The sequence below is a fragment of the Solea senegalensis genome, linkage group LG21 (assembly GCF_019176455.1).
Source record: "Solea senegalensis isolate Sse05_10M linkage group LG21, IFAPA_SoseM_1, whole genome shotgun sequence".
NCBI classification, from domain to species: Eukaryota; Metazoa; Chordata; class Actinopteri; order Pleuronectiformes; family Soleidae; genus Solea; species Solea senegalensis.
The window spans coordinates 6306061-6330863 of record NC_058040.1 but is presented as its reverse complement, the minus strand read 5'-3'; the positions used below and the strand labels follow the sequence as shown (position 1 = coordinate 6330863).

At 40.3% G+C, this 24803-nt stretch overlaps 1 protein-coding gene across 5 annotated transcripts in view; it reads right to left on the bottom strand.

Moving 5' to 3' along the window:
• Positions 1–611: 611 nt before the first annotated feature.
• ntng2b (netrin g2b) overlaps positions 612–24803 on the bottom strand; it is a 61594-nt gene continuing 37402 nt past the window's right edge. The window contains exons 6-33 of one of the 5 annotated variants that reach the window (XM_044012234.1): positions 21361–21396; positions 19732–19956; positions 16433–16525; positions 16250–16345; positions 16032–16136; positions 15770–15877; positions 15537–15647; positions 15217–15300; positions 14860–14955; positions 14650–14751; positions 13931–14053; positions 13671–13781; positions 13311–13484; positions 12984–13091; positions 12441–12539; positions 12179–12277; positions 11871–11966; positions 11606–11701; positions 11377–11523; positions 11143–11259; positions 10933–11028; positions 10466–10552; positions 10267–10377; positions 10031–10138; positions 8929–9003; positions 6983–7150; positions 3877–4011; positions 612–2836 (exon numbers count right to left, since the gene is read on the bottom strand). In XM_044012234.1, coding sequence (XP_043868169.1) covers positions 2613–2836; positions 3877–4011; positions 6983–7150; positions 8929–9003; positions 10031–10138; positions 10267–10377; positions 10466–10552; positions 10933–11028; positions 11143–11259; positions 11377–11523; positions 11606–11701; positions 11871–11966; positions 12179–12277; positions 12441–12539; positions 12984–13091; positions 13311–13484; positions 13671–13781; positions 13931–14053; positions 14650–14751; positions 14860–14955; positions 15217–15300; positions 15537–15647; positions 15770–15877; positions 16032–16136; positions 16250–16345; positions 16433–16525; positions 19732–19956; positions 21361–21396 — 3230 coding nt within the window. In that variant the 3' untranslated portion in view covers positions 612–2612. Of the gene's footprint in view, positions 2837–3876; positions 4012–6982; positions 7151–8672; positions 9004–10030; positions 10139–10266; positions 10378–10465; positions 10553–10932; positions 11029–11142; positions 11260–11376; positions 11524–11605; positions 11702–11870; positions 11967–12178; positions 12278–12440; positions 12540–12983; positions 13092–13310; positions 13485–13670; positions 13782–13930; positions 14054–14649; positions 14752–14859; positions 14956–15216; positions 15301–15536; positions 15648–15769; positions 15878–16031; positions 16137–16249; positions 16346–16432; positions 16526–19731; positions 19957–21360; positions 21397–24803 lie in introns of those variants that run through there. The other 4 variants (XM_044012236.1, XM_044012235.1, XM_044012237.1 and 1 more) reach the window with 4 other exon arrangements.

Genomic DNA, 24803 nt, shown 5'->3' with positions numbered 1-24803 from the left:
TCCTAAATGTTACACACTGGACTGGTAACATTTGCCGCCTCCTGTGATACTTTCCAGTGAAATATGTCTTCAAGACCGACTTTTACAAGTTAAAAAGAAAACCGGCTTCACTGTCAGAGCTGGTTGATTACTGACAGTCTTGTGTTTAATCAAGGCAGCATGTAGTAGCTTCAGTCCTATTTATCAGTTGTAATCAATTAATAATCACATTTTATCCTGATTGACAATGTCTTAAGGGGGATAGATTTCCCTCGTTTCAGGCATTCTGTCGTAGACACTGTCCACAACTAAACAGATTAAATTAACAATATTTTCACTGCAACATGTTGAGCACATTTACAGAAAATGCTGTGGTGGTGTTGTTTTTCATCACAAATGTCAAACTGCAACTTTCGCGGTTTGCTCATGTTCCATTTCTTTTCTGTTTTTATTATAATTGTTTTAACTTTTTATGTGTTGCATCTTTTTCTTCTCACCTAAACTATGCTTTATTAAAGGAAGAGTTTCACATTTTAGGATTGTAGATAAATACATTTAGTCACTGCAGTCTGCTGTTGGACAAACACATGTTTTTACATGTTGACCTTTTGTGTAAGAATGAAACTAAAGAGGCCTTTGTTAATTGTTTATTAGGGGGGGTCCAGAGAATTTAATGGAAGTTGGATGGTTCTGGACTTGACTTGGAGCCCAGTTACCTGTTTTCCCAAATAACCAGCCTAGCTCCATGTAGCTTCATATGTACTACACATGCACAACATGTACATTGTGTCAACTCTTGACAACATCCAGGCTCGGAGAGGACAAGCCCTACACGAGTTATACCAGAATCTTAGTCTTGTCATCTCTCCTAGTATTTCTTTTATCTTTGATGTTCACTGTATCTTGGTGTAATACAGCGTTCTTGTTCCTTTATCCACCGTGTTCCCGGGCAGACTCGGCAATGGCACATTTTTCAGCGAAATTGATTTGCAGGTTTTAAAAAAAAAAAAAAATAAATAAAATGAATTATAGTCAGACAACTTTTTTTTTTGGTGGAACAGCCTTGTAAATATCAGCGATCTTAAGTTGAGTTAAAGAGGAGAAAATGTGGCCTTGAGACATTACTCTCCGTCTGTCTCCGTCTCTAAGGGACCATTGCGAATCATAGTATTTCTAACGTTTGTATCGTGGAGAATTATTTTGTTTACTGTCTTGTGGTGCTTCTGCAAGTGACAACGACAGATATATAAAAGCTCTTTTATCAGGATAAAATAATTTATATTCTTTGGACAATAAAGCAGTTATTTGTGATTGTCAAACAGGCTGTTGGATTGCAAGTTGGAATAATCATTGAACGCCATGTCAAAGTGAGTGAAAATCATCAAAATGATGATGTAGAGTGATGGCTTGCTTTCCTCCTCCTGCCTGATTTATCCTTCTTTCACCGAGCTGAAACTGAAAATATTAACATGTGATTGCAGACTTTGGAGTAATTGGGGGGAAAAAAAACAACAAACACAAGGCAAATAACAGTCATATTTACTGCAAGGTTTACACTCAGTGTAATAAAATGCTCTTTTGGAATAGCTGTAAATGCCATTTTTTATAATTTATTGTAACTCCAAACAAAAATAATTTCTACAAAAAATAGTCAAATAATGTCATATAATATTGATACGTGGTTGATATCTTTTCTCTCTTTTCTTTTAGTTAAATTCTCTTAAATTCTGCTTCCTGAATACTGTGTGAAGATTAAATCTCGCTAAGTGTGGCAACAATCACTCATTCCTATAACAACCATAATAGTGACTATTTTTTTGTAATTCGTAACCCCCCTGGATATTATATAATATGTATAATCTCAGCGACTGTTAGTGGGCACGTTAGATACAATGACTGACAATATAATAAAAAAAATGCAGCAGAAGTAGAATAAATGTAAAATCAAGTCCCATCTTTTTTGAGAAGAAATGAAACCTGGTTAATATACTATATAGGCCTCAGCAACAGGATCAAATGCACCCCCCCCACCCCCTCCTGACCCGTCCATCTTGTTCGTGCGTCTCGTCCTCTCACAGAGTCTGATCACACACATTTGGCCGTCAGTCTAATCGAGGTGACGTTACTAACTCAACCAAGAAAAGAAAACAAAGACAAAAAAGAGAACAGTTCCTCGTGGTTACTACAGCCATTCCCTTTGAAGTGAAACAGTGGTGATTTAAGTGTTTTCTTAATGCTTTTTGGTTTGATGCACATTTCTCCAGCTCAGGAATAAAGGGAACAGTGGTTGGTATAATTTTGCCCCCTTCATCTCTTTTCTCTGAGGCCCTTTTTTTTTCTGTTCATCATACTTCTCACACCTGAGCACACACTCACTATGATAACTGTCCTGTGAGATGTGTGTGTGTGTGTGAGTGTGTGTATGTGTGTGTGTGTGTTTGTCTGTGTCTGAAAAGAGATTGGAGATATCTGGTGTTTTGCGTGAGTGTGTGCTCTTTTGCGAGTGCTGCGGTGTGTGTATTCAACAGGTCCATGACTTAGATGGCCCTACCTAGTCTGGGTCTCCACTTTCCTCACGGACACACACACACATTATACACACACTCCTTGGTCTGAGGGGCGTTTGTCGTGGCTCAGTGGGGAGATAACGTAGCCAGCAGGTGGGCTAGCAGAGTGCAGAGCAGCAGGCTGGTTATAGAGAGGCGCGGCGAAGAGGCGGCATTGCAGTCTTTGCCCGCCTCGCAGCGGGAGTGTTGGCACAGTACCCCCTTAAACTCTGGAGGACATATGCACTTCTGGTTCTGATAGCATGTTCCTCCGTTCTGGCACAGGAGCATCTCTTCATCACAAATGTTGGCTGTGAGCAGAGATGAAAGCAGACAGTGCAGCAGAGGGAGAAGTAGTGGGAAAGAGGGAGAGCAAGGGAATCGCAGAAGGAGAGCGAGAAGTTGAGAATGCAGAGGGTGCGGGAGAGTGACAGGCGGCAGAAAGAGATTGTGGGAGTAAAGAGCACAAAGGAGAAAGGAAAATGTACAGCAAAGTGAAAGACAGGTGGGGAAGGATAGGGAGGGACAATGTTGGTAAAAAAGCATGATGGGGAAACAGTGATACAGGGGAGAATCCAGGGCAGAAAGAACAAAGTAGAAAAGAAGGCAGGAGGAAAGAAAGAGGATGATAAATTCTCCAGTGTTTGCCTCAGGGACAACAACAACACCTGCCTTTTTTGTTTTTGCAGCCCTTTTCTCTGTCTGTTTTTCTTTAGCCTGCACTTTCTCAGGGTCATGTTGAAATCAGTGTCTGAAGCCCAGCAGAAAATACACAGCACGTGTGATGTGTTAAATAATGATTGTAGGAACAAATAGCATCATTAAAATGCTATAAAAGGCATTAGGAAAAGCGCAGAGGTAGTTGTACTGTGCAGGATACTTGACCTAAAAATGTTCTGAGGGAAAATAGAGGATCAGGCTTCCATGACAAGAAATAATTACATTAGATAACATTTTTTATTGCACCAAAGATAATTGGCTCTGCTGAATTGGAGTATTAGGAGTAAGATGTCAAACTCAATGTGCTTCTACAATGTGTCCCATATTGTAATAAATTAATTGACGTTGAAAATGCATGCCTGCCTGTGGAGATTTAATTTGTGTGTATGTCTGAGTCAGTTAGTATGTCTAATGCATGGTAGATTGTAAAGGAAGACCATTCCCTGTAATAAGGGTTAAGGTGTGACAGGGTCATCAATTAAAGGAGCAGGTGATGCTGCTAATGAGCTACATGATCTATTCCCTCCAGAATAAAGGAAACACTCAGAGATTTACTCACAAAGGACCTGGAAGGCTACATTTCTTAAAACCTGGATTTTTCACTCACTAGAAAAAAAAGTCTTATACTTACGGTAACAACCTTGCTTCCAGTAGTAGCCCGGCAGACAGTCATCACACTTGGCCCCCGTGGCGCCTTCTTTACATTGGCAGAAGCCTGTACTGTTACACCGGTCATGAACAGAACCCATCTGGTTGCAGTTACATTCTAAAAGAGAGAGGGAGTAAAAATAGATGGCTTTGTTTTAGATATTTGGGGATGTGAGTTTGTTGGAACACATTCAGCCAACTGTATTCAGACCAAACATTTGTCTTTGGTGTCTGGGAGCTTCAGAATTACAAGACTACTGTACATGTGAGGTTTCTCTAAAATGCAGAGATTTGCCAGTTCACAGTTGGAACTAAGACCGTTTTTAACCTAATTTCTCCCAAATAAGTTGTTTATGTTTCTGCATGGAGTTTGCATGTTCTCCCCGTGTGTGCATGGGTATTCTCCAGGTTCTTCGGCTTCCTCCCATAGTCAGGCAGGGTTTGTGATGCGGCCTACTGCTTGTGATTGCAGGCTAATACACTATATATATATATATATATATATATATATATATGTACATATGTACATATATATGTATATGTACATATATGTGTATATGTATATATATATGTGTGTGTGTATATATATATATGTATATATATATATATGTATATGTATATATGTATATATGTATGTATGTATATATATATATGTATGTATATAATGTATATTATATATATATATATATTTAATGTAATGGCAGAACTTTTCTGCATTTGACTGGTGATGAACCACAGTTTCTGTCATTTGTTGATGTATACTGATAGCTCATCTCCATCCAAGATCAAATTCACTTATTCATTTTAAAATGTATTATGAAATATTAAAAACATTGAAATAAACTCACACAGTCACCGCCAGACAGTTGGTATCTGTGTGTTTGTGGATCATTTGCAGTAGTGTCGGGTGTGTAAGTGAACTGCTTAGAGCAAATGTGTGTGTTAAATGTCTGTGCAAAATACATTTGTGTTGGAAAGGACATCATTTCTTACTCTAGGGACGTTGCTGTGCCTTGCTTGGTGTATCAGTGTGCTGGCAGATGAGTTAATGAGGCCTTATTTGTGCTGACTCCAAGGCCTAGCCCAATGTGGTCCTCAACCGTGGTGTGTTTACCCTTCAACCCCCTGCAGTTCATCTGCAGATGGATCCAAATCAACACCAGATTTTCGCTCCACAGCTATCTGAACACAGTGACCTCTTACTAGGACATGCCCTTATTAAGGTAGTGAGTTTAAGGAGTATAAGCTGTGTAGACGGAGTGTTTATCACCAGTACACACGGTGTGGCTTTGTGTTGGCTCTATACTCTAGTGGATTGGATTTTAAGCAAGGTTCACATATAAACTTTTAGTTTTAGGCATGCTTGAGGGTGTTTGCATTCATTTTAGTTGGATGGTACTGGACCTCTAATGAACCCAGTATGAGGACAGTTCAGCGAGGCAGCGACATCAAACACCCACAAAGTTTAAAGAAGTCATGGTAAAAAAAGTCCAGCCCTATGGTCTAGGGCAGGGGTCAGCTCCTGCGCAGTGGCTTCTTGTAGCACTTATTTAGAGATAATATTTTGTGTGTCACATCCAATGTCTATGTCAAATACAATATTAATAAGCCTTGACAGACTTGACAGAATTAATTTAAAATTATATTTTGACACACATATTGCGCCTCCTGCAATTTGCAAATTGCACTATACCATATTGCGATTTCTATACAATCGCAATATGTTTCAATTAATTGTTCAGCCCTAACACACACATCCATTTACATTTAAGAAATGTAATTGTTCATTGTACTTGGTTTAATGAACAATTAAGATGGAAAATAAATCCAACTGCAATATCTTTTGATGCAACTGTTAAACCAATTCTCTTCTCATTTCGCTTCCCACTAAGTTGTTGGGGTGTGAGGGTGTTGCAGAATGAGGGAGGATTCAAGTAAAGATTTCTTGGCTGGCATATTGGGAGAAAATTATAAAAATCAACACTCATCACAGTTCTCATATCACAGCAGTCCCTGCGATATGAGAACATCTATTACGAAATGTGTTTTGCAGATATATATCATGTCATATGACATGATACAGATGATAAACTGTAGTTATATTGTGCCAGCGTGGTCAAACCTACATTTGCTATTTATTGGTGTGTAAAAAAATGGACGCACCAGGTGCATGGTAGGGCTGACAAATGGGTGTGTTTTAGCAATGTAATAAACCAATTAGAGAGCCATTTCTTTTTAAAGGCAGGTGCATTTGCACGTAGGCGGGTTGCTGGGACTGCTGGCTGATTTGCTTGTGTGTGAAAGTGAGCAAATACAACATCCTTGTGTAGCAAACGATGTGTGCATGACTGCCCTTCTTAATCAAACCCAAGTTCATTTGGGGAGGTGTGAATGTGCAAACGACCTCTGATGCGCACCACAGAAGCGAATTCTGTTATGCCTAAAAACATAGGTCTCGGTTCGCTTCCAGTGAACCAAATGCAGGAAGTGGCAAATGCAGGGCATTATGGGTAAACACAACCAAAACATACATGCGTCTATAATGATAGCTGGGAGAAATGACTGTTTGCATAAAACAAAATCAAAAACTCTAGACTGAGGATTTGATGCAGCTCCATGTTTTGCTCTTGTGTAGCGGAAACAAAAGTTGCCCTGCATTAACCAAAAGATGAGCAAGTTTTCTTGTTCAAGTTAGTCTTGATCAGACGAGGAGGGGAATACGTTATTCAAGAGGCTTGGTTCGTTTCTCTTAAGTACAGTGTAAAAGCAAACTCGAACCGGCTGAATGTTGCAACCCCCAATTGAAGTGTGGCTATTGGGTGTGAAAACGACCAGTGTGTGCAAATTGTGCAGATTAGTGAAAATGCATTTGCTATGGAGAGTAACAGTATTATGGAGTTTGTCTAAAACAAACAAAAAAAGACATTTGTGTTGCCTCTTTATGGTGGATGTATAAGTTTCTTTTCAAAGCCCATGTGCAGTTAGTACAGGGCAACATTAGACATTAACAAGCTGTAACACAAGCGCGCGCACACACACACACACAACTGCTCTCCACACACACTCTCACTGTCTCCCTGTAGACTGACCGATGCAGACGCTCTCATCATCCAGTTCAGCAGAGGCGTTGCGGAAGTATCCCAGTCTGCAGTGTTGGCAGTTCTGGCCCCTGGTGTTGTGCTTACAGCTGACACATGTGACGATGTTCAGGTAGTCGATGTAGCTGCAGCGGTTGGAGTGGCCGTAGCACTCACAGTCTGCAACAGAACAGACAGATTTCAGCTCCTTGTCTTTGGGAGGAGGAGAGTACCAGCATACATTTCTGTGGTAGGATGTCTTTTCTTTTCTTTTCTTTTTTTAAGCCGAACGTTCTCATAGGATTTTTTTGTAATGAGACACAGAAATGATAAATGACTTTCACTTACACTTATGTCTAAAAGTTAGAGTTATAACTGTCAGCGAACAAATTAATGGCTCTGTGTGTGTTTTATGTCTTGCCTTTCTGACTCTATATTGGTTCAATAAAGACAGACCACTCCCTCTCCATTACTACACTCACAGGTTTGCTGAGTCTGCTTCACTGTGCTGCACTGATTACTGATGGGAATTGCACTATCCTGTGTGCGTGTGTGTGTTTGTGTGTTTTCGTGTGTATGTTTGCAGGGGTACGAGAACAGGCGTGTTCATTTTGTCTGGGAATTTAATGACATTACCAGATGAGTGGCTTATATACATAATCATAACCAGGGGAGTTACAGGTGCGTGATCCAGTTCAGCAGTACAGTTTTTTTTTTACACTGCACCTGCACCACTCGTGCCAGAGAGAAAACCTTTCTCCTCTCTTCTGTTTGTTCTTCATTTCCAAAGGCTTGGATTCTCTTTCATAATGTGCTGTGCAATCTGTACTTGTGATTAAATTTTCTCTTTGTAATTCTTGAATTAGCTGAGAGGATAAGATTGGATTTCAAGTTTCACTGTACATGCTTTAATAGTTGGGGAAAAAAAAAAAGATTTCGTCCGAGCATTCACACCCGAAATCCAAAGAAAAGCCCCCCAAGACCTTTGTGCAATTTTCCCTCAGGGAATGAAATAAAAACCATGATATCACTTAGCGAAAGATCTGCATTGTGCAGAGGGATGCACCAAGAGGTGGAGGGTTGTTGCTCTACATTCTCACTACGATTATCTTGGCTAAGACTGCTACCTAATTAAGGTTTTATTAAGCTTTAGAAGTTGGCTGCAATCGTGTGCTGCAAGGCATCACTGTCCTCTAAAGAGGCGTTTACCAGGCATGTTTATGCAAATACACATTTAAATGCACATTAAAAAGTCAGAGTTTAGCTGTTTAATCAGCCGTCACATTATTATTTTATTATTGTTTGGTTGATGATGCCAGCTGAAATATTAATGAGCTGGTTTAAAGGAAGCCGGCTCGAGGAGCACCATAAAATGCCTCTCTCAGCACTGAGGGAACCGCGGTAGCAGTGGGGGAAGAACTGCCTAATTAAATATAAATGGCAAATTACTTCACAGACTAGAGAGGCAATGGGACATTGTTCCACAAATTAATGTTACGAGTCAAGATGCTGGTTTATTGGTATTCATCAATTGTGAATTGTTAACGGTGAAAGACAGTTAAAGTGAGCGAGAGAGAGTGAGAATGTTTCCTGCATCAAAGAGTAAGTGAGGTTGAAAGAATAATGACAAACGATACAAACAGTCGTCCTTTTTCAAATCAATAAATGCAAATGTCAGTTTATATGAAGTCCAAATACTTACCTTGATCATGTGCATAAAGCAGACACAATAATGGGGGATTAAACAGATGCATAGGGAAAGATGAGCAAAATAAAACAACACTAAACATGCAATGAAAGGAATTTTTCCACAGGTTTTATCCTTAAAAGAACAGGCATCTACACTTTAGTCAAACGGCTAAAAGACTTTACACTCCAGTGATCAGAGGATCTAACTAAGCTTATTTCCTCTATGTATCTATTCTACAGACCACATGCTGCTCATGTGGGCCTCTTACCTTTGAAATCATCATATATGATCCCAAACAACTGTCTGGCCTGAGGCTCTCCTGAGATCAAGAGTTTCAGGAGCCCTTGAGGGATGAAGGAATCTCTGTGTAAGAGTCATCTGCTCATCACACACTGCACTACATGCACACCTTCACACAGATAGTCACAATTCGTCTGTGGAGAAAGATTAATTGACTCTAAAAAGAACTTTTAAAACAAAGGCTAAAAATAACCAGGCTTGTTTTTCTGCTGAGGACACGTGGAACAGTCAACCTCATGACTACAGAGGAAAATAGCAAAATAACCTACATTCACGTTGCACGATTATGTCAGGCTGTTTTATAAATGAAGATATTACAAAGACACACCTATTCAAATATTAGTCAGAATGTTTTCCTGTTCACATCTTTGTTTCATATTTTTCATACTATTTATAAACAATTGACAGTGACATCATGAGGGTAGGACTGATTGATTAATTTGTTGTAATTTGTTCAGTATTTATTGTTATAGATTTAAAACAAGATGAATTATTACCACAATATAAATTAAATGATTTAGTACCTTGTTCAAATGCTAGGACAAGAACCTAAAATAATAATTGTTTCTAACATTTATGTTGTGCAGTTATTGTTTTGGCGCAGAACAAGGAACAATCTAAATGAGACCACTGAAACATCAAAATCACAACTTGAAACAACACAAAAGGCTGCCTTTTGTGTTGTTTCAAGTTGTGATTTCGATACAAAACAATACATCTTTCAGTCCTACATGTGAGTTTAAAACCTAGTGACAATTTAACAGTTTGCACTCTTTTAAGGTAGAAATTTCCTTTCTACTCTTCCCATGTCTCCTGCTTAATTTCCTTGTTTGCCCTTCAGTGTCTGTCATTGGTTAGTAAAAAATATGCCACTGCTGTTTGAACCAAATAAAGATTTAGCCTTATAGCTGATGTTGACTGACAGGTTGTCATGTAGTTGAAGAGATACATTTAGAGACTTTGTTTTATTATGAGGTGCTACTTGTTTCGCCCACAGGGATAATTTATCTTCTGCCTTTACTTTTTTTTGTATAGTATTTCACCATTACCACTACAAACATAAGAGATACCTCTTTTTTCAGCCTTTCTTTTTGCGTGCTCCTCCTCCTCCTCCTTCTCAGATGAGGTGGTTTTATGGCTGTTTGTTTCATGTAAGTGTTCCCCAAAATTGTGGGAGACTGCAAGACCACAATTAATGACACGGTGAACAAAAATATGAGGTCTATTCATGAGATTTCCACCACTTTTAAAGGGAAATATTTTCACAGCAGATAAACGGTCATATCACTGCAAACACTATAGATACCATGTGTTTCTTCATGCCCCTCCCTTGATCTGTGGCTGTGCTCCTGATGGCCGTGTTCAGATGCTTTTTGGCCATGTGTTTCATGTACATGCTCGCCAATATCGTGGGACACTGAAACACCACAATCAACGACACAATGAGCAAACATGTAAAGTCAAATTTAAGAAAGAGTTTGCCTCAATATTTACAACAGTGATACCTTTCTTTTCAGGCTTTCTTTCCACCCCGTGTCCATGTGAGGTTGTTGCTTTGTGACCATGAGTCTCGTGACCGTGGCTCTGGGAGACTAACACCACAATTTTGATCAATAATAACAAACAGACACGCTTCTGTCTCAAAGACCTAAACAACAATCAAGAAATGTCTGTTTTGTTCTGTCTAGCAGACTACTTCAGCTATATACTCAGGTAATAATATTCTAAGATGTTAAGATTTTTACTCTATTCCCTAAATTTAACGACTTGGCCACTATGTATGAACAGATGCCGATGCGTGACTTTAGATAAATTACTACTGTTTATTGTGGCCCAGTTTGAATGCTAAAGTTGCCAAATTCAGCTTGTGAGGAAAGTTTATCTACTGCATATTTAATAAGGACAGATATACGACGGTGAGTTAATCCGCGAAAAAATAAACAGCTTCCACATCTGCATAGAAAACAGATACCTTTCTTTTCTTCATGCTTCTCCTCCCTGTGCTCATGAGACGTTGTGATTTTATGGCCATGAGTCTCGTGTACATGACCCTCAGACGTGTGGTGAACTGAAACATTACAATAATGAGCAACAATTCAAATTTATTTCTGCTCTTCCTACATTTTAGTTTTCAGTGCCCACTTGCTTTGTAGCACAGTGAGGTTCCTACATATTTCCATACCTGTCATTTCAGGTTTTCTTTCTCTATGCCCCTCCTCCCCGTGCTTATGAGAGATTGTTGTTGTTGTTGTTTTGTGGCCATGAGTCTCATATTTGTGTCCATCAGCCTTGTGGTGGACTGATACAAAAACAGTCAACAGCATAGGGATCAGAAGATGTAGTTCTGATGTTTCTCACTGTCAGGTGACACTACAGGTAAACTACCATGTGACTGCTAACACTACATATGAGTTACCATGTGTTTCCTCATGCCTCTCCTTCTGTGTCCCTCCACGCTCGGATAACACAGTCCTGTGATTGTGAGTGTCATGGCCGTGTTCATTTGCAGTTCCTGGTGTGTGGCCATGTGTCTCATGGACGTGTTCGCCAAAATGATGGGACACTGAAACACCACAGTCGTCGACACAATGAGCAAACACATGAGCTTAATTGTACGAGACGTTTTCCCTCACTAACGGAGATACCTTTCCTCTCAGGCTTTCTTTCCTCCCTGTGCCCATGAGAGGTTGTTGGTCTGTGGCCATGAGTCTCGTGAACGTGTTCCTCAGACTCATGGGAGTCTGAAACACCACAATTTCCGTCAGCATAACAGTCAGAAAATCATATCAGGACATGTATATGGGCTTATTTCCCAACAACCTAAAGAGTAATCAAGAAATGTCATTTCTTTTCGCACTGCCCTTCAGCTCTATATTCAGACACCTACTACCACTACTGTAAAAACGTTACCTTTCCTTTCAGGTTTTCTCTCCTCCCCGTGCCCATGTGAGGATGTTTCTTTATGGCCATGAGTCTTGTGTTCGTTTTCCTCAAACTTATGAAAGACTGAAACACCACAGAAGTCACTTGCATGTGCGCAGGTTCAGCAATCTCAACAAAAGCGCTATGAGACTAAGTTTAGTGCTAAGTGAAGCTTTACTTCTACAGCTTAAATTGACTATGAGGAGACAAATTTAAATACTTTACTGGTGCAGCTTTTATGGACACTACTATGGCTATAAATTGTACTACAATATCCAAGATACTTTTCCATTCACCTGTCACATGTCCGTCCTCCTCTCTTTCCTCTCCATGCTCAGATGAGGTTGTTTGGTGACCATGTGTCATATGTACATGCTCTTCAGGCTTGTGGGAAACTCCAATTGACATAAGCAGATATTTAGATATTGTACTTCTATTGCAGCTTTTAAGTTTACAAAAGCCATTAATTGAGATCTGCCATGTCCATGCTTAATATTTCCTGTTTCTATTGCTGCAGGCAAACTACTGTGCGACTTAAAGAAATACCTGTGCATTTACCTTTGCTTTCTCTATGCATCTCTTCATGCCTGATGTGTCCGTGCTCAGGTGTGCTTGCGGCTTTGTGGCCATGAATCTCATGCACATGTCCCCCAGACTCTTGGGAGACCGAAATGCCAGAGTTATTAACATAACAAGCAGAATCGTCAACCTTACGTGCGTTACTTTTTTTTCTCTCACCAAACTAAGTATTTCCAATAAAGCTATCCATTTTCTTTTACCTCATTGTCCTTTTCTCTGTAGCTTTAGTTTCTGACAGGTGGGAAATTAAATCGACTGACAGTTTCTCATGTTGATGAAGAGACAAAATTCAGAAAATTTCTGTTTCCTTTTCTCTAGGGATCTTTCTCACTGTATTGTGCCAAATGTAACTCCTGTGGAAGTTAATCAACACAACAGCCTAAGTTCAATGTGGCTTGTGTTTTTAATATAATATGTGCACATTTTAATGAATTCACACCAGACTTTCACAGCCTGACTAAAGAAAGAGAAAGGACTGTATTAATTCTACCAGATAACTTTACATTCTACGCTTGTTTTCACCTCTTCTGTCGTCATGTGCCTCCTCATGTTTTTCCCCTCCGTGCCCAGATGAGGCTGTGATTTGGTGGCTGTGAGTCTCATGTACATGCCCCTCAGACCTCTGGGAGACTGACACGGCGTGATTGTCATGAACACAACAAGAAAAAAAAAAGAAAAAATACATCTGAGGTGAATTTTTATTCTCTGCTGCTCCCAGTTGCCAGTTCATTTTTATAGTGGCACATTTTCACTGTAAGCTGCGAGTTTATCTTTGAATAAAAGATATCTACTGCACCGGGGTGAAGACTGCAGTGTATGAAAACATTATCTCTGCTACATTTACGATACCTTTCCTTTCAGCGTGTCTTTCAACCTCATCTGTCTCCTCCTCATGCTTGGAAAATGCTGTCGTTTTGTGGCCATGTAGCTCATGTTTGTACCCATGTGTGTCATGTTTATGGCCAGGTGTCACATGTTTGTGTCCGTGTGGCTCTTGTTCATGTCCCTCAAACACGTGGTGGCCTGAAACACCAATAAATATACTTTGACATATGGAACGAAAGTTTATACAGAAATTCCTGTTGTTTTTAGGCCCTTTTGACTTGGTGAATACCTAAAGGGAAGTAGATCTGCTGCACATTTACTGTGTCACAGTGACTTAGATTATATAAATGTGGAACATTGCCTCCTCTCTTCTAAAGCAGATACCTGTTGTTTTGGCGTTTCTTTCTTTCTCCTCCTGTCTCTCACCGTGCTCTGACAAGGTTGTGGTTCTGTGGCCATGAGTCTCATGCATGAGTTCCTCAAGCTGATGGAGGACTAAAACACCACCATTGCATTACAAACAACATACCAAGAATGTAGTTTAGCCCATGTAGTTAATGTGTATATTTCCACATCTACACAACAGATGAACTACAGGTAGCTACAACCAACACTACAGTAGACATTGTACTGCAAAGCGATACCTTTTCTTTCAGAGTTTCTGTTTCTATGCTCCTCTTCCTCCCTCTCCTGTCCTTTCTCCCTGTGCTCAGATGAAGTTGATGTCTTGTGACCATGGTGCTCATGTCCCTCAGACTTGTGGTGGTCTGACACACCAACATTGACATGAAAATCAAACATTTAGAACAACTTGGAACACTTAAACACTTGCTCTATGTCTTTTCTTTCCCCCTCCAACTCAGTCGAGGTCAGTTTCTAAATGAACGATATTGACTAGCGGCGACCGATATGGATTTCTCTCTGGCTGATGTGGATCTTTAGACATTAGAACAGGGGTCACCAACCTTTTTGAGACCGAGAGCTACCTGAAGGGTAGAGAATAATATGGAGGGCTACCATATTCATTTTTATTATTTTGTGCAATTTACCATTTAAATGATGAATATTATGCATTCAAGTGCATACACATTATTTCCAGTGCTTACTCCTAATGATTATCACAGTTTGTATAAACAATATCAAGGACATTTTACTCAGTGATCATATGGATACTTGCAAGTGAGGTGAAGTGAAATGTGCCCACGGGCACCTCGTTGGCTGCTCGCGGGCTACCAGGTGCCCGAGGGCACCACGTTGGTGACCACTGCATTAGAGCATACGGCCGATATGTTTGGCAGTTTTCCCCCCCTCCATCTGATAGGTGGTTTGAATTTCAACTCTAACTACATATAAAACAGAATACCTGTCATTATTGCTTTGTGGTGGTGCTCCTCTCCATGCTCTGATGAGGTTGCTGTTTTGTGGCCATGACTTTCAGGAACATGTGCCTCATAATGGTGGGAAACTGGCTCAACATGATTGAACATAAACAGCAAAAAGCTCAAATACATTTCTATCTTTTCTAATTCAATGGTTATTTCACTACAGCTACAACTTAAAGGTGGAGAGATACCTTTCCTCCCTGTATGCGCCCCCTCCTCCCCCCATGTTGCTCCGTGCTCAGACGAGGCTGCTGTCCTGTGACCATGAGTCTCGTGCGTGTGGAGGCCTGATACAACGTGAGTGTTAAACTTTTCAAACTCACAAAATAACCAAAGACACCAAAGACTTGTGACCCTGTAATCTGTGAATGTGGTTGAAGTATGCAAAGGAAATTAAATTTGATGCCCTTGCTAATTTATCATAATCACCCTAGGGGTCATGTAGAGAATTAGCTGTTTTTATATGGTTTTATTTCAAATGTGTTTACTTTTGTGGAGAACTACGCCTGAACTACATTGTGTAAATCTATTGCCTCTAGAGAAGGTACCTTCTTTTTCCTCCTTGTGGTCAGATGAGGTTGACGTTTCGTGGCCATGAGTCTCGTGAACATGTTCCTCAGTCTTGTGGTGGTCTGACAGAAATGTTTAATCAGTTTAAAATGCCATTACAGCAGAACTAAACAAACTTCTAAATATATTTTTTTACTACTTTTTTCTTCCACCTCAGCCTTTTCTACCAAATTGAGGTCTATAATGGAATTTTACGTCACTGAGGGTTCAAGTTTAGCTTAACAGCTTTAAATAATGCACACAACTACATTATTTAAATTGTAAAAACTACAAGAACACTTCTACCACTACAGAATACCTGTCCTTTCAGCATGTCTTTCTTTGTGGTCGTGCTTCTCTCCGTGCGTAGATGAGGTTGTTGCTTTGTGGCCATGAGTCTCGTGTACGTGTCCCTCAGAGTTGTGGGAGACTAACTCAACATAATTGTTTAAAGGGCATAAAACTTAAGTTGAATGTTGCGGCTTTTTCCATCACTAGAGGATCACTACAGGTAGCTACATCCACAGCAACACAGCACATAGATGGAGATACCTGTCCTGTCAGCTTCTGTATGCTCCCACTTTGTGTCTCTGTGCTCATGTAGAGTTGTAGTTTTGTGGCCATGACTCTCGTGTTCATGTTCTTCAGAGTTGTGGGCAACTGGGAAACACCACAAATCATGCCGTTAAAATAACAAGCAAGAAATTTAGTTTTGTAGAAATGCATGTTCAAACGGCCGACATGTAAACTACACATATGTACTGCAGATCTTTCCACTATGTTGTCTTCCACTACAAATAATAATGTAATTTACCTATTTCCTCAGGTTTTCTTTCTCTACCCCTCTCATTGTGTTCAAATGAGGTTGAATGTTTTTCTCCATGAGTGTCATGTCCATGGTGATCAGATTCATGGGACACTGATGGTAAAAAACAAACATATAAGCAAAAATGTAGTTACTTCATAAAGTAGTTGTACTGTTACAATTAACTCGTGTCAGCTACAACTACCACTACAGTACAAAAGAGATACCTTTTCTTTCATCTTCTTTTAACTCCTCTCCTCTCTCTCCGTGGTCAGACGTGTGTGTAATTTTGTGAGGCTCGTGCTTCTCAAAATCATGGGAGACTGAAACGCCATAACACCATAATTGACATGACGAGTAAATCTCTCAGATTCAATTTGCGAAAGATTGCCACTAATACTACAAGCTACCTCTGCTCTCAGCATCTCCTTCCTCCTCTCCGTGCTCAGACGAGATGGTTGTTTTGTGAAAGTGTGTCTCATGTTCCTCAGACGTGTGAGAGACTGAAACACCATCATAATCAATGAGGTTACAAGAAGAAGACACGTTCTTTACCATAGTTATTATGTCTTTGCTTCATCCACCTTTGTTTGGTATTGTTCTTGCTCTGCACCTTCAGACGTTGTCTGAGAGTTGACTGACAGACAGATGTGTCAGTGCAGAGATAAATATAGACACATTTCTCTTTCACTTTTCACTCAAAGCTGTCAGGTTTAACTACTGCATATCTTCTGCTCCATAACTGAACTACAGTATATGAATCTATCACATCTGTATAAGTTTTCTTTCTTTACAGTTATTTTTTTCTTCTTCCGCCTCCCTTCTGCGCCTCTGAGCTCAGATGATGATGTCCTTTTGTGACCATGTCTTGAGTCTCATGAGTATATTCCTCAGACTTGTGGGAGACTCTCACACAGTCATCATTAACAGAAGAGGACATGACATCATATGAGATATCTAACACACTCCTACCTGCAGCAACCTGAATTATAGGGGTGTAATAATTAGGCTGATACTGCAGTAGTAAAAATTACTGTTCTGATCACCTGCATCTCTTCCCATCTTTCTCTGAGGGACCTTGCTTGCCTTTTCTCTCTCTGTCTCTCTGTCTCTCTGTCAGATAGCAGATTGCTCCATCAGGAGCCGCAGCCCTGGGCTTGGGGAAAAGCTGTGAGAGTAAGAGAGGCTTGAGAAACTCCTTGCTCCACTTTCACTGGGTGTGAAAAGAAATGACATGCACTTCCTTTTATCTGCATGTCATGAAATTTTCCTCCTGCTTCTTGGTTCCCATTCAGGGACAAAGGGGATCTGCGTGGGCTTATATTTGCTATCCCTATTTACCACAAATAATATTCCAATCATAATAGTAAAGTAATATCTGCTCATGGGTGTAAGTTTCCATGTTCATTCTGGTGCTACACCCATGCGAAGCATCTCCAGTCAGACACTTTTGCACAGTGCAAACACATAAAACCTGCTTTTACCTCATTTATAATTGTCTCCTGCTCAAAGTTTTCCCCTGTCCTTTCCCTGTTCCAGTGAATGTTCCAGGGCTGATTTGAAGTGTTCCCAGCATTAATCTCAGTCAGCTCAGTCCAAACTGTCTGACATCAGACATTAGAAACCTGAGCATTTGGGGTTCCTGTCACTGTACCCTGACCAAAAGAAAGGATGTGGGTGTGTGAGAGAGAAGAATCCTTCTTTTACTTCATTTTTAATTGTCTCCTGCTCAAAGTTTTTCCCTGTCCTTTCTCTGTTTCTGTGAATGTTACACTTTCCCAGGGGGCTTTCCTCCTTTCCCAGCATCCTTTTGCTTCGCTTTTAGAACAAAAGTGAGCGGGAGTGAAGAGCTATAGCTCAGTTTGTCGATCAAGCCTCCTCTACCTACTGCCATTTACTGCAACTCATGCACATTTCTGGAAACTAAAACACCACATTTCTCACTCACAAAAATGCAGATAACCAATCACACAAAGCGACCACACCATGTATGTCATCGAGGGACGAATGATCACCGGACCGTTAGAGAATACAGTGCTGCATGCTTCCATCTGTGTTTCCCCTTGTGGTGTTTGTGCACGGGCGATGTACATCTACAGTTGTTCATCTTCAGAGAGGGGCATCCTGTTCCCCTGCGGAGTGTCCCCCTTCAGGCTACCTCCCGCCCACTCGCTTCTCCTTCATCCCTTCCCCCTTCCAGAGGCTCCAGTGAGACAGGACGCCAGCAGCTGTTCTCACAGCACCCTGAACCATTTCACACGACTGGCATCATGCCATCATTATATCTCATCAAAGTAACCCCTATGTACCTCTACTTGTGTCCGACTTCTTGCATCCCGTACTCCCACTCTCACACACATTTCTCTCTCTCACACACACACAGACACACACACGTGTATACACAGCCTAGCTGGAAAAGCTCTGGAGTGGGAAAGCAGGATTCTGAATAACAGTTGTTTCAAAGGCTGATGTAGCACAGTAGTGAACATAAATGCATTTAATCTCAGTAATCCATGCTGCCTGAGGGGCAGGAGTGATTTGAACTATTCTTGGCATTAATCTCAGTTAGCTCAGCCCAAACCGTCTGACATCAGACATCAGAAAACTGAGCATTCAGGGTTCCCGTGGCTCTACCCTGACCGAGAGAGTGCTGTGTGTGAGAGAGCGAGAGACAGAGTGAGAGTCTATTTGGTTTAGTAAACCTTGACAGTGATGAAGCTCCTCATCTGCTTCCTTTACTGGCAGAATGGCACCATGCCTCAACCAGAAGTGACCTGAAATATCATGCGATCGTTTTATTTATATCTCAACATTTCACATATTAATGCTGCCCCCCGAAGGGCGTAGTATTTGTAATGTGCTGCAGTTAGAAGTTAAATTTCAGTCCTGATTCTGTCTCTCCTGTTCTCATATCTTTTCATCGCTCTGATCTGGTGTCTGAACAAATCCTTTTTTTTTTTGTCTCTGAGTGATGTCAAAATAACGTCAACTGTAGTCAGACATTCACAAACTCTCCATTACCAGTAGGGCTGTAAGATATAATTGATACACACAAATATAGTGACATTTCAAGACCTGATACTCAATAATCAACTGTTGGATGTGCTGTATTGATATATTGGAAGAATACCTTGCAGTCATTTTCAGATGGACATTTTTTTATATCGTATTTAAGCCTCAAATGCTAGTTGGCAGCAGGCTTTCACTCCTCATCAGACAAAGAAAAAGTGTGTATTATTTATGCATATGACATTGATATTTCACTGTCCCAGCTTTTCTTAAAATGGAGTAATGTGGGTAAAAGGTTGTAATATATTGCCTTGCTCATTGTGTCCCAATATGTCGCAATATATCAACTGAACTCTCAGACCTCCATTACCAGTGATCATACACCGCTGGTTTCTCTCTTCACCCTAAAGCTGCCTCTCACTCATATTAACAAGATTTCAATGTCCCTCCATAACATGAACAAGCTTCTCCGACATAGAATATGATGCTGAGCAACATAAAATGATTATAGATTGTTCATACGAGCATGTTAGTGATTTTAACCTCATGAAAATTGTCAATTTCAGACGTGTTTGACACCATAAAAATCATCACACTGACTATAAATAAAAACGATCTCCTGATCCTAAATTAGATTATTCTGTTTCCTGGGGCTTCTAGTCTACATCTACTGCCATCTAGAGCTATAGCTGTGCCTTACCTCCTCTCTGACCATTCTTTGCCTGATTTTCCCCAGTATTGACCAAAGTTGTGTGATGGTGGTCGGCTGTGACTGGATGGTGATGATGATCGAAAACAACTGCGTGATGTGCGGGCTCCTTAGGGACTGGGTGGGACAGATGTGAGTGTGTGTGGATTGTGTCCGAGGGTGCGGACTCTTCCGGTGTCAAGGAATCTCTGTGCTCCTCTCCTGGAGGGAGAACCTCTGTTGTAAGAAGAAATGTGTCAGGTTGTCCCATGGGTGAGGGTGCAGACAAAGGGCTGGCGGGTAACACTTTATCTCTAAATGGGGCTGAGCTCTGCGTGACTCTGGTTTCTGCTGGTGGAGGAGCTGTGGTGTCTGTTGCATGAGTTGCATGAGAACAGAATATTTTAATGCACTGAGGAATGTGCAGGCTAGGAAATTAGCATAAGAGATGCTGCCTTAGATTGTTTATCCAAAGATTTCCTTTTTTACTTTTTTTCCCTTCAAATGTGCTTGCGTGCACGCACACACACACACACACACACACACGCAAGTATGCACTTTCACACACACAGAAGTGAGAACACAAAATGAAAGTGTGACTTCACACTGCTGAGATAGGCTAAACTCAAAAGCTGCTCCACAACCCTTTCAGTGCTGGAAGAATGTCATTTTTTTTCCTTCTGCACAACACAATGATGCCATGACCCCTGGATTACTCCAGGTGCTTTTGTTTTGATGTTTATTCTCTTTGGACTTTTAGTTGTTCCTGTCTGTATTCGTTACCTTGGGCTTTTAGTACTTTCCTTTTGTTTTTCTGTTTTATTTTGTAGTTTTACTTCCTGTCCTATCTTCAATCCTGATCACCTGACCTGCCCTAATGTCTTATTAGTTTCACCTGTGTTTGATTACCACTGCCTCCCTAGTGTGTTTAGTCTCTTTTGCTGTGTTTTTGTCGGTTAATTTTGTTCCTAAGGCTTTTCCAGTCATTGCCGTTTCAAGGCATTTTTCTGTGACAACTGTGAAGTATTTTGTACAAATAATTATGTTCACTAACAGACAGCAGGTTATCCACCTACATAGTAAAGTATATATTTATTATTCAACTAGACTGATGGAAAGCAGTGATGGAGAAAGCATCAATCAGGCATAGGAAAGAAGAATATTGCAGCCTTTAATTTCATGCTATCTAATGTTTTTTAAAGCACTACATCATCAATAAAGGCAGCAGTTTACATGTTTTCTCTTTCTGTTTTTAATAAAGATGCACCTATAGCACTGTATTCTAGTACAGTGCAGCTGCTGTAGACTGTAAATTAAATTGGAAAGTAGTCTTCTGGTATGAAAAGTAACAAGCAAATAACCATTTTTTGAGGAGTTAATGGGCTTCATCACCAGGCTTTTTCCATAGCTCATGATGTAAATTTTGTAAATTATGTTCATATTTAGAGGAAAATAGACAATAAACCATGACTCATGAGTGGACACCAGTGTGATTGACAGCCCGGTTGCTGGTGACATCTGTGAATTTGGAGCAATTGGAGTTTGTTTTGCAACCAGAGGACCATGTCCAATTTTATATGGCAACTGCTACCATGTCTGAATGACCTCGAGTCTCATACTTCCTGGTTTGCAAGTGCCTACCTTCACTGTGATCAGAGCTGCTGAAGTCAATGGAGTCTGTTTAAAAAGAAAACAATTAGGCAGGGGTCAAGGTCTCTTTCAGCCATGCAACAGCACCATCACTCTCTCACACAACGCATCAGCAATCTAAGCTGCTTCATTACATAATCCTTTAACATTTGCCTGTCTGTCTGTACAGATGGACTCGCTAACTGTCCCATGACACTCTCTCTGGCACACAGCAAACAGGGCTGGTTCCCGTACCCTCTTTTTGCACAGACACATTTTTAAGTGTCTTCCACCAAAATGCATTTACATATAATGTGATAATTTGTCTCTTGAATGAATATAGCCTGCAAAATGATAACAATAATATTTAATTCCACCCGTCAGTCTCGGCATTCTCATCATTTATTACCACAGTGCAAGACATTGATTTAGATCCACTCTAATGAAGCCATTGTAATTCGGGTCTGGTTAACATTTGCCAGAATGCCTAATGAAGGTGGTTTGAGTAACAGCGTGATTGTTATTAATGTGTCACATGATTTTCCAGACATGATCCAATCTCTCTCAGTCCAAGGCCAAGTTCATCCTTTATCAATATGCAAAGATTTCCATAGACGGGAGTGAGATGACGGTCATACAGAGATAGGATTGTGGTCTACCTCGTGTCGAACATCATTAGTGTGTATGAGTTTGCATACATTTGTCTGTCTCTGTGTGTGCAGGTAAGTGACCGTATCTCTGTGTGCTTGTACTGTGCTCAGACTCCTCTGCCGTTTTGGGATCTGATTTTAAATTAAAAGATGAAGTGGGGTCATGTGTGGTCACTGTGGCTGGACAGGCAGATGTATGACTGGGTTTTAGGATTTAGTTTCTATGACCTCCCCTCCCCCCTGTGCCAAACACCCATCTGTCCAGCTGACCAATGGGCTGCAAGTTCTGTGGATCAGACCTTCTTGCCAATAGATTGCTAATCCTCATCTGAGCATGCTCACTGATTTAACTGGGGCAGCCACATGACAAAAGATGCCACTGTTATGATCTACTGTCCAACCTGTTCGATGTTGTAATGTTTATAGACAAACATCTGTCTTTGCAACACACACACACACTCCAGTCAAGAACTTAGCACTTATCTCAATGTGAAATTAAACAATATATATTCTAAGCTGGGATTTGCATTTTCATGTTCCTGGAAACAGTGCTGAAAATTATGATTTATATAACCAACTTTATATGGATGAAATATTGCAAAATCTAATCCTGCGCTGCTTCAACACTCTCATACACAGTTCACAGATTACATCACTGATTTCTTTTTGATGCTGCTGCAAATAACAAACATTAGAAAATGTACAGAGTTGGAATGTGCCTTTTTGAAGTAGTGGGCTGCCAGAGAAGAAAACTATATATTGTTAGTAATCCATAAAACATTACATTGTAATCTAGTTCCAAATGTCACAGGACCTTCAGGTATGATAAAACTATCTGTGCGTGCATGTGTGTGCGCGTGCACACTAGTGGCGGTGGTGGCCACTGTGAGAATGGAACTTAAGACCTCAGATCCCGAGAGGAAAAGGAGGGGATCAAGATGATTTATTGGTTTCACTGAACTGCACCATATGCCCCACCATGATTTTACACACACACACATAGAGAGAGAGAGAGCGAGATAACAAGCGTTTTCTCACATCAGGGTCAGGTTCAAGCAAAATACACTTCTCTAAACTTGAGATAAAAGAGACAAAAACAGCGCTACTTTTCAAGTATGAGCTATTTAGGGCTCCAACTAAAGACTATGATGCCAGTTACGTACTATTGAAACTATTAATCGACTATTACCATAACCTTAAAAATCCCTTCAAATTCAAAATAGTCAGCCCAGAAGCGCCACCTGACTGTTTTGAACCAAGTCAATCGCAGAGCGCTGTGACCTGCATAAAACACAACAGTGACATGTTGATTGCTGTGTTGTTTGCTGTTTGTCCTCCTGAGCAGACGATCACAAAAAAACTACAGATATTAAACATTCCAATCAGCCAAGAACCAGAGACAAGACTCTTTTAAGTCCCATATTTAGTTCCAAGATTGACTGGTGTGCAAAGGCGTTTTTCATTCTAACCTTATTGTGGAACTGTGGAACCCTGCACCTAACATGGTTAAGTTCAGAGGCAGATTTTCATTTGTTGATGCAGTTTTGATTTGACAACAATGGACAGACTTTTGTACCATGACGCTATTACAGTACTGCAGAGCACTCATTATTACCACAGAGGTATAAAACAGAAGAAGAACTTGCTTTCTTGCCCCAAAAGACCTCAGAGGAAATAGATCCTTTGTTTTGTGTTGCAGACCAGTTCAATGTGGTCTTTCCATAACAAAAGCTAGTGAATCACTACACCCAAGTATTTACAAGATACAGTAGTACGTTTGATTTCTTCATTATGGATGGTAATGGGAACGTTACGACAGTCCAGATACTATCTCTTCAGATTTAGCAGTGTGTTTTTGGAAAGCATTCTTGTCACTTCACTCAACCACTTGGTGCAGCCCAGGGTTGTCGGAGTCATTAAGCAATGTGAGTACTTTAAAATGTATTGATTTGGTGTATTTGTACGGTGGGGTAAAGTGTAAACAGAACAGCTGAGCTTCACTGGAACAGTTTAGCTAAGCAGTGGAATTATAGTGGGTTAGTGGAAAAAAAACAAGTTAGCAGAGTAAACAGAGATGGCGGCGGCAGTGGCGGCGTCATACACAAGTGCCTGTGGTCACGTTTGTAATTCTCAGCAGAGATGGTTAAAAATCCATAAAAATTATGTGGTTCAGCTCCACAGCAGAAAAAATATATGAAGGATAATGTAGCAGACAATTAACAAAGATTAAATTCGACTGTTGATTTTTTTACAACCTGGACTAATCATTGCACCCCTAGTGTTTCTTTTCTGTCTTATGTTAGAATAACTTCTTCAGATCCAGTTCAGACTTAGTAACAATTTCCCTCAAACTAAACTAAATGAACCTGGCTCACAAACAAAGAACAGTTTGTCTCCACACACAGAAAACTGCTGCTGCAAATGTCACATGCTTCACTTTACGTTCTTATCGTCATGCACAAACTGTTTGTCTGGTCTCAAAATGTCTGCTCTTGCTGATGATCTTTTCAAAACAAATACAACAAATACAGATGGGAGTTTAGTGTTACTAATAATAACAGTCTTCTCTGTTATTAATTAAAAAAAACAAAAAAAAACAGCAAATATGTGATATGTTATTAGAATACAAGTATCTAACTAATCTCTAGGATAGCTAACAGAATATTTTGTCATATGTTAAATGATGGAGTTGCTGTAGTTGCAAACCTGGATATAAACTATAAATTACATGATTACATATAACTGCAAATAAATAAAACTTTAGCACTGTAACTGTTAAACTGTGTTAAAGCTTCTGTCAGCTCC